Source organism: Poecilia formosa, unplaced genomic scaffold (genome assembly GCF_000485575.1).
Source record: "Poecilia formosa unplaced genomic scaffold, Poecilia_formosa-5.1.2 Scaffold218, whole genome shotgun sequence".
NCBI lineage: Eukaryota > Metazoa > Chordata > Actinopteri > Cyprinodontiformes > Poeciliidae > Poecilia > Poecilia formosa.
This window is the reverse complement of record NW_006800157.1, coordinates 355,199-365,477: the sequence shown is the minus strand read 5'-3', so window position 1 is coordinate 365,477 and position 10,279 is coordinate 355,199. Positions and strand designations below refer to the sequence as shown.

Below are 10,279 nucleotides of genomic sequence, written 5' to 3'. Positions count from 1 at the left end.
CTTTAATCACATAATTCTGACTTTTAATCTCAGATTTTTTACTTTTACATCCAAATTCTGTCAATCTCATAATTCTAACTGTTAACATCATATTTCTGACTTTTTAAAATCTAAATTCTGACCTTAATCCAGAATTCTGATTTCTTTCTTCAGAATTATGACTTTTAATCTCAGTTTTGACTTTTAATTTCATATTTCTGAACAGGTCGGAAACCTTTTTTTCTTCCAGTGGCCCTAATCTTCTCCCGTACTACCGGTACTTTATCTCCCATGAATAGTTATAGCACCATTCAGTTAAAGTAAAACTTGATGTTGGGTCGTTTGCTGATGTAAAACCCCCAACGTCTCGTTGACGTTCAGAAACTAAGGACAGAAATCTGCCGTGTTTCTGCCAGGAGGCAGCAGGACGGTTTCTGACTCCAAGTGGAGCTCTGCGCTTCTGGCCGTGACGCTACGGGACGCCGAGCGGATAACGGGTCGCCATGGTTGCAGACCTGACATTTTGGGACGCTGATTCATTGACATGTCGAGGCGTTTTGACGCCAAAATCGCCGGCAGCGAGGTCACAATGTCCGCCAGAGGGAGAGGAATAAACGGGAGGACGGAGACGGGGAAATAACGGATGCAAAAAGCGAGGGATGATGTCACCCTGTTGAAGAGGGACGACTCCTGAGAGACGAAACAAAGGGCAGAACGTTTGACTCGAAGCTATTCATCACACCTGCTGTGTGTGTGTTGTAGGTAACTGTGTTTTTCTGATCAAACATGCATAATTTCTCTACTTCATTGCCGACAGTAGTATATTATCCAGAGTAAAAGTTAACAGCCTCAGCTCATGCCAACCTTTTGAAGTCGCAGCCTTAATGACTCCAAGATAAGAAAAAATATGATGAAATTCTGGTGAAATTTGCCTTTAAAACTGAATTTCCTGTTCATGTCCATCCACCACTCATTCACTTCCTGTCTCCTCTCATTCCTTCTTTTTACTCAAGGAAAACTTCTGTTGCCTTTTACTCGTCTTTCGTCTTCGTTCACCATTTATTTCTGTTCACCAGGTCAAAGTGTACTTATTGAGGAAGAGCTGAACGAGAAGCCCAGGTACTGTCGGCAACTCAAACAGAAGTAAAGACAGTCTGAAGAAACCAGAAAAGTCCTCATTATTATCATTATTAATTATTATTAGCAGTTTCATTATTATTATTATTATTATTATATTCTTAATTATTATTACTAGTATAACTCGTATTAGGATGAAATAAAGTTCCTTGGCCCTTGTTGATGCAGAGAGAGAGGCTGCAGACTACGACAGCAGAGCGCTGGTTCCATGCCGCTCCATTTTGTCCCAGAGATCCAGTTGGACTTGAATCCATCAGTCCACAGGTAAAACGGAGGTATTCCACTGAAAGTATGGCACCTTTATTTTCAATATTCCACTTGGAGGTAAAGGGGTAGTTCCATCCAACATTCAGAAACATTTAAATCCGGTTTATTCCACTGCAGATACAACGTTCGGTTCGCAGGGCAGACTCCTGGTAAGTGGAGAAGATTTTAAAGATGTTTCCTCTCTGAAAAGTCGCCTCGGCTCTTTGTAATTCCATCGCCCAGAGGAATGAGAGACATTTCAGAGTTTCTGTTGAAACGTCGTCCTTTGGTCTTCCTGGGAAATGTTTATGAGGACAGTTTGCTTTGACTGAGTCAGGCTGGGCAGGAATAACAGCTGTTCAAGAAACATTTTCGCCTCGATTATCTGTTTTTCAACTTGGCGTCAATGGAGACGTTTTCAGTTGAGTGACAAATTAAATTCAGATTAATAATTTTGTGTTTTCAAGATTGTTCATCCTTTAAAAGAAACACATATGACATTAATGTCACATTTAGGTCGAAAGCGTTAGCTTCTCTCCACTACTTTTTACAACTAGATTTATTTGTTAACTTTTATATGATTCCTTCCTTTTGGTAGCTCTTCAGTAATTCAGTCTCAGTAAATCCCCTGAAATATTTGAAGCCCCTTTAAATCCTGTTTAAATGAGGCCTGATACTTTATATTTACGGTAGCTAGCCAGCTAGCAAAACAATAGCTAGCTAGTGGCAGACTGGATGATATTGGTTTAAAAGTTTTCAAACTAGTGCAAAGTTGATTTCAAGCCAATTTGCTTGTTAGCGACTTTTAACTAGTTAGTTATCAGAAAATTAGCTTGTTAATGTTGGCTTAATGGCTTTAAAACCAGATAGCAGGTTAGGTAGCTGTTAGCTCACCTTAGTGGCAAATCCATTTTTGGTACTTTGTCAGAGAACTTAAAATTAGCTAGTTAGCTGTATGATATAGGTTCAGAAGTGCCAAACTGATATCAAGTCGCTAACAAGCTATTTCTTAGCTGCTAGCTAGCTAAAGTTAGCACATTGGTTAATCAGCTAGCTAGTTTTCTCACTGACATTACATAAAACAAGCTAACACATGGATGTCCTGTAACTTTCTCCAGATGAGGAGAAACAACTGAACCTAAGCTACAATTACCCTGGCTAATATTAGCTTTGGTAAACTAATTGTAGCCTAGCTACTATTGCTAATTGTAGTTAAACTAATTAGTGGTCAGGCTGATAACATTTAACATTAGCTCAGCAGATAATAAAATATTGCATCACTACCATCCACTTTCCATCCCTTGTTGGAAAGTGGATAATCTAAGTTAACATTTAAAAACTTTAGTTAGCTAGCTGATTAGGCAACCTATAGCTAGCTAGTTGCTTTGGTCACAGATCCATTGGTGTGCAGCGAGTTTTTACACATATTTAGTTGAGCAGAGCCCTTGAAGAGTTAAACCAACAACAGTGGACAAATATATATTCCATGTCACCTGAAAACCCCCCAAAAGGAGTCAAACTGTCTCCATAAACATCTGCCATATTGGATCCCTCCTCCTGTCACAGTTGGGAAAGTCAAAGCCCAGATAAATCCAGAGTTGGTCATGCAGAGATCCAACAGCTGCATTGTGTCCATGCCCCTCTCTCTCTGTATCATGCCATCTTTGTTTGTATTGAGCAAACAGGCAAAGAAAAACAGTTTCGGCTTTTTCCTATAGCTGCGTGGTAACAGAGTCCTCTATGACGTCGCAGCTGTCCTCTAAGACATCGTCACATGGTCCCACCCACCCGCCCATCATCATCATTCCCCCGCCGCCGCCTCCATCCATGCCTCCTTCGCCTGCCCCTTCTATGCCCTCTCCCTGGAAAACGTCCTCGCTGGAGTCCAGGAGTCGCGAGCTGGACTCAGACATGTTGGAAGCACAGTGCAGGGATTGGCAGGGGCACGGCGGTGGGAGGGGAAGCGTCAGGAGCGAGTCCCGCCCGTTCGTTCTCAGTGGCGAGAATGAGGGCGTGTCCACCGAGCGACCCACCTCATTCAGGTGAGTGTCGCTCCTGGTGACGTCGCTGAGTCCGAAGTCAGAGTGACTGTGGCTCCCGAGGGGGCGGAGCAGCCCGTCAGAGATGGTGTACGAGGGCGGGGACTGGAGAGGCAGCGGCGTGGGCGGGGCTTTGCGTTTGGAGCGGGAGAACAGGTAGGAGAGGCGTTTGAAAGAGTCTGTCTTCGCGCTTGGGGACGAGAGGCGCTGCAGGCGGCTCCTTGTGCGAGCAAGCGATGACGATAACGAAGAGGAAAATGACGACGATGGCGAGGGGAGGACATTGGTGGAGGACGGAGGCATGACGGCCGTCTTTAGCCCGTTGCTTTTTGGTTTCCCCTCCTCTTCCTCCTCCTCTTCTCCCCACCCCACTCTGTCCTCCAGTCTCCCCTCCTCTGCTTTGTCTATCCGCGTCATTCCTGAAATGGAGCGCACCAGCGCAGACACGCCGAGCGTCGGTGCTGGCCTTCTGTCGTCCTCCACCGGGTTGGAGAAGGTGACGCTCTTCGACTTCTGGACTCCAACTCCTCCTCCTCCACCTCCTTCTCCAGGGCCATCACTTGACTCGCTATCATCCTCTGACGCCATGGCGCCATCGTCTTTTGTCGTCTCGCTGGATGAAGAATAGTGACGCCGGGGAGGACGCCGGTTGCCGAGGAGATCCAAGACTTCGTAGCGGAAACTGGAGATATCCTGCTTCAACTCCTGCACAGAGATAGAGAACAGAAAGATGTTTAATATATCTGGATGAGCCAAGGTTCATTTTCAAGCCTTAAAGGTCTATGGGCTATACAAAATTGATTAAATTTTTTGCACAAAATCATTCTTAGATAATGAGACTTTAGTTTGCTCAGTTCTGCCTATTTTGAGTTGTTTTAGGATCCAAAAACAATCCAAATAAGCTGCTGTTGGCCACGCCCCCCAACTCAACGTTTACACTCACATATGAAAATGGCCGCAAACAGATGCGCAATTATACAACCGTACAAATCTGAAAAGCAGAAATGGAGCCTCCTGCACAACCAAGAACAATGCAGCAAGTGGTTTCTGGATGGTAAGTCAACAATAAAACACTTGTCTTTTCCAGCAGCCATTGTACACCGCATATAGCTGACCAAACATGATAGAGCTTTTAAAAGAGCCCCGTTTAATTCTTCTATTATATAAAGTGTTGTAATTGTACATTTCTGAATCATTATGCTACTAATTACTAATGTTATATTTATGCCTGTAAATTTTTTTGTAATAAATGTTTGGGTTTTTTATGATTGAGCTCAGGAAGAGTAGCCATTGTAACGGCAATTTCTAATGGGGATGATCCAAATAAACAAAAACATGCTGGAACTCTGCTTGGGTTGCTAGGTAACGGAGCTGGGGTTGGCTTGGGTTGCTAGGTAACGGAGGTTTAAGAAATGACTCATTTTCCAGACACTAAAAACGATTAACTTGCTGCCCAAAATGGCTGGCTGGGTTTTTTCTTAAAGCGCTTTAGCTGTTTTTAGAAGTCAAATAGAAATACGAAAAATGTGACTTTTTACACAATAGATCCCTTTTGAACGGTTTAGTCAACATGAAAGAAGAACCAGAAGTGGGAAGAAGAAGGTGAGGAGAGTAAGTGCCTGAGATCGAGCTGATGATCGGGGAGTTAAACTATCAGTGAGTGGAGGCTCAGGGTGAAGAGGAGGGTAAGGACTTTGCAGGATGAGCGGAGAACAGCAACAACTGATGTAAAGAGGGAATAACTGCTGAAAGCATCAGGAAAGAGAGTGAGATCATTCAGGGCTCTCTCCAGTGAAACACGTAGCTTTATCTGGCTGTAGAGTGAAAAACACTGACAACGGAGTGAAGAAAATGAAAAACTGGATGAGAAAACCTTAGTTCATCTCGTGAAGTAGATATTTAGGATATACGTTTCTCAAACCCAGTTCTGATTCTGAAATACTTTATTTATTCCAAAGGGAAAATGAATACAGTTTTTCTTTCAAAGCTCTTTAAGTTTCCACCAAAGTGTTCCTACTAGTTCTCATTGGCAAAAGCTTGGAAAATATAGTTAGGAGGAGGAGCTTCGTCTTGAAGGCGGAGCTAGGTGCACTCAGGTGTTTAGCCCCTCTGAGTGGTTGCCATGGACACTAAACGATTTCTTAAACATGCATTTAAAGCTCAAAAAGCCGATTTTACATAACACACCCTCTTTAAGTCCCTCAGTTGGTTTTCAATTACTTCACCCAGCCTTTTTCCAGCAAATACGTTTTCTTGTTGTGATTGCGGCTACGGTTTAGTTCAGCAACTAATTACTATTTTAGATGTCTGGGAGATTCGTTCTGCTTTCAGTTAATATTTTCATATATGTGGCGGCTTCTTGCTAGATTTCTATTTCCTAATAGATACATATTAAGTCTTTAAAATCTTAAAAATCAGGTCTCAGAATATGGATTTATTCCTCAGACAACATGATATTTATGCATTAATTCAGCACACGGACTCGACCTCTGCCTGATTGGACTAACGTAAACATGTACGCTCAAACACGAAGACAAACATCCTTCAGCACAGCAAAGTGATTCAGTTCGCTGTGCACCTGATGTTGTTTCTTCTCTGAAAAGCCCAAAGGAACCTTCTGCTTCAAAGCAGCTCAGGGCCGGCCTCCAAAGGCATCATGGGAAATCTACTGAGGAGGAGGTAAAGATGCTTCAAATAATTTATGGCTCAGAAAGAAAGAAAATGGGGAAAGACTAAAGAAGCCTCGTCAGAGAAGAGTCTGAACAGCAGATTTTGTTAGAGAAAGTGCTTGAGAGTGGACATCTGGCTGTTATTAAAAGTCCTTCAGTAAATCTTTGGCACAATAAAAAGCAGCTCTGCCTCTAGTATCAATAAAAGCGGCACTGCTTATAAACAGACTCTGTGCAGCTGATGGTTGTACAGCTCAGCGGCCGGAGATGCAGGACAGGAAAAAGAGCTGGCTTATCGTAGCTGATTGCTGTGTTTGAGAAGTAGTTTCCCCAAACTGACCTTGAAGTTTTCCTCCGTCAGCCCTTCGTCCGTTTTGGCGCTTCGTATCATGGCGGCCACGTATCTCTTCACCAGATTGCGAATCACTTCCTGTTGATAAAGGTTGCAGGGATTACTACCATTAGAAGAATCTCTGCTTAAAACACAACGGTACCAAATGGTACCCATGCTTTTAACGTCTCCACTGCAAAAACACAAAATCTTACCAAGTATTGTTGGTCCAGTTTCTAGTGCAAATGCCTTATTACACTTGAAATAAAGCAAAACTAACGTACAAGTTACAAAATGAAGAGGTAAAACCTTTGATAGATTAAACATCTGCAGAATTACTTTTGGCCACGCCCCACAACTCTACGTTTACACTCACACGTGAAAATGGCTGCAATTATACAACCGTACATCTTTGAAAAGCAGAAGTGGAGCCTCCTGCGCAACCAACAAGAATGCAGTATAGTGTTTTCTGCATAGCAAGTCAACAACAAAACACAAGAAGTCACTGTGTAGCGCATAGTGCCATAAAACCAGCTGACCAAACGTGCTTGAGGTTTGATTGGGCTGCTAAGTAATGAGCTGGGTTTCGCTGGGGTTGCTATGTAACGGCACAGGAGGGTTTTTGAAATTGCTTTTTTTCCCCCCCAAAACCAAAAAACATTAACTTATTGCCAGAAAACAGCTGGGCACTTGGACCCAAACGGAAGTATAAAAGTGTTCAAAATGTGAATTTTGCACATTACCTGCCCTTTAAATTTTTAAATTAGTAAAAACAGCCTTCTGCCGGCTCAGTTATATAAAAAAACATGCAAGATTTCTTCAAACTTCTCTTAAAATGTCATCAACGCTCACAGGCAACACGGTCCTTTAGCTGTTCTCGTCTCATTAACTAATCAGCCAGCAGCAATGTGGGTCAGTCCCATTGATTTACCGACCCAAAAAAAAAAAAACCTTCACATGCATTTGGTGTGGAGTGGGTGGTAATTCAAAACCCGATACACACACTAACACACAGGCACCGGCCCACAGTCAACACTTGTGAGCGCCAAACAGGACGGTCTGGCATGCTGTCACTCAGCACCGCTGCCAAAAGCACACCACACACTCTGCTAATGTGCAGCACACATTCACACAACAAGCCTTTTAAAAGCATGGGAGGATATCAGAGGAACAATCAGCCATGCCAAACACCAAGTACTGGCGCCTCATTATAGACGCTCCTGCCTCGGAAGATTTGTTGCACAAATTTCTTTTAAAAACCCTCGAAACCTGGACGTAGAGACGGCGGACTCAGCTGCCAGAAATAACTAACAGTCTGAACATTAAACATTAAAGCTAATCGATAATCTCAGCCTGCTGCAGTTTTTTATGTCGCTGGAAACTTGTTTGGGAGTTTTACATGTGAACGTCGTTTCTGGAAAAATACTGAAAGGCAAATCTGAAGCGAATGAGTTTGATGTTGTTCCAGTTACAGGGATGGGCGACTGTTTTCCTCAAAGGACCAGAGAAGAAGCTGTGAACGTTGGTGGGAGCCGATTCAACGGCTGAAGGCTTTTCTTCCAAGTGTTTATTTGATAATAAAATGCAGATATTTTTTTTCTATCTTGTTCTGCCAGCAGCAGACATTGCAGCTGAACAATAACAGTTTGCTAACAGCTAAAGTTTACAACATAACACCTTCAGGTCTCAGTTTGTGCTTTAAAATCTTTACCTTGGATGTTAAATAAAATCCGTTTTCATGAATTAAAGATTTGTGCACTGCTGCAGCACAGTTTTTAAGATGCTGTTCAACTTTTTCTGAAATTGCAACTCCTGAAACGCCAGTTTTAGAAATGTAATTATTATATAGAAACCTACGGAAGAGGATTAGTGCCAATGGGAAAACAAAAGAAATCTGACGTTTTTCTCAGAATGCTGACGAAATCTCAAAATTCTGAGAAAAGTCCGAATTTTGAGATTAAAATCAGATTTTTTTTTCAGTGGCCCTAATCCTCTTCCGTAGAAACCTGATAATTTTCTTGGACATTTTGTTGTAATCCAAGCCAGGAAGTGCCAGGAAGGAAGTGTTTTGACATTTATTGAGAAATGTCAAAGAAAGTTTTCAAAACACTTATTTTTCTATTCCACAAATGAAAATTATTGGTTTCCAGTTCATGAATGATCTCATCAGTCTTCAGCATAAATAAAGTTCACTTGTATTCAAAAGGATTTGAACACAAGTTAATGAAATAAATTAATTAAATTGCTATGAGTTTACACCTGCTTTTCACAACAAACTTTAATTTCTTGGTATTTTTTTTTTTTGCTATATTTTGTTGAATACATGCTGATTAAAATGTCTTCCTGGAGCTGAAACGTGTGTAAATGTTCAGAAACAGATCGGCAGTTCCCCGTCACTTATCGAGCGTTTCTCTCCGCTGCTTTGTGTCACGCTTTTCTTCCATCTCCGTTTTTCTCACCTCTGTCAGCAGCTGACTGGTTGAGTCACAATGCTTTGACTTTAAGAGCAATCTCAACACGCGGCCACCTGAAGAGTAATTAATTTAGTAGCAGGCTTCTCTTTCAGCACAAACTTAATGTGATTGCCTCAGCTGGAGAGGCCTAATCCTGTTAGCTAACTGTTTACTTTCACTTAGACCCTGAAAGAAACAATTACTGTCTTTTAAAATTTATTTATTAAAAAACAAAGAGAAAAGGGGAGAAAGCGAAGTGGAGGAAGCTGTGCAGAGACGGTGATGTCAGAGAGAATCAAAATGCTGATAACTTCTTTATTTCTCCTTATGTGTCAATAATCGATACATGTTTAATGACCAGATATTTAAATGGACCTGATGGATGAATGAATGGATGGATGAATGAATGGATGGATGGTTTGTTGGTTGGATTAATGAATGAATGAATGGTTGGTTGGATGGATGGAGGGTTGGTTGGTTGGTTGGATGGATGGATGGATGGATGGAGGGTTGGATGGATGGATGGATGGAGGGTGGGTTGGTTGGTTGGTTGGTTGGTTGGTTGGATGGATGGATGTTAGTTTGTTGGATGTTTTTTTCTGATTTTTCCCATTAATCTGTGAATTCAGATAAAACTTGTTTTTTAAATCTAACATATTAAATATTTAATTTTTTCCTGTAAATAAATAAATAATAACTTACACTATTACACTAATACTAATCAAGTCTCTGTTCTGTGTTTTCACTGTTTCTTTACCTTTTTCTCTGATGGAATGAAAACAAAGTGATTGCAACCGACTGCAGGAATATTTACACCTGGTGTTTTTCTAAGCGATGGTGTTATGAGCTTCACTGACCTGGTAATGCTGGTTCTGTATCAGGCTGTCAGCGTGGCGCTCCTGTGAACAAACGAAAGGGAATGTTAATATAAAAATAACACAATGCATCTGCATTCATCACCACATCTCTGCTTCTTCCTCTCTCAGTTATTATTATTATTATTCTTCCCCTCCCCTCTTCCATCACTCCCTCCATCTCCTCTGCTCTCATTATTCTTCTCAGGAAAGCTGATATTTCACACAGAGGTCACTCCGAGATTAAATGTGTTCACGTCCGTCCCCTACAGCTACCAAACCACAACAAAGCGAAGGGGTGACAGATTACATTTGGCTGGAAGAGCCACACTTCTGCAGCCGGGAGCGGCCATATTGTAAAGGTGCTGAGTGATGGACTCTGGGTAATCATTTCTCACCATTAAACATTGATAAAAACATCATGTAGAGCAAATGTACACCCTGCTCTTGAACTGGCTGCAGCAAAAAGCCTTCATCTGGAATTTGAATACATTCCCTTTACAGCATGGGTGTCTAAAGCAGGGGTGTCAAACTCAATTTCACCGAGGGCCACTTCAGCATATTGGCCCCC

The 10,279-nt window shown here is 41.9% G+C and overlaps 1 protein-coding gene across 2 annotated transcripts in view; it reads right to left on the bottom strand.

The window, feature by feature from the left end:
- Positions 1-319: 319 nt before the first annotated feature.
- Positions 320-10,279, bottom strand: part of trpc5a (transient receptor potential cation channel, subfamily C, member 5a) — a 126,683-nt gene continuing 116,723 nt past the window's right edge. For both annotated transcript variants that reach the window (XM_007568152.2, XM_016679720.1), the window contains exons 16-18: positions 9,712-9,753; positions 6,411-6,500; positions 320-4,106 (exon numbers count right to left, since the gene is read on the bottom strand). In XM_007568152.2, coding sequence (XP_007568214.1) covers positions 3,075-4,106; positions 6,411-6,500; positions 9,712-9,753 — 1,164 coding nt within the window. In that variant the 3' untranslated portion in view covers positions 320-3,074. The remainder of the gene's footprint in view (positions 4,107-6,410; positions 6,501-9,711; positions 9,754-10,279) is intronic.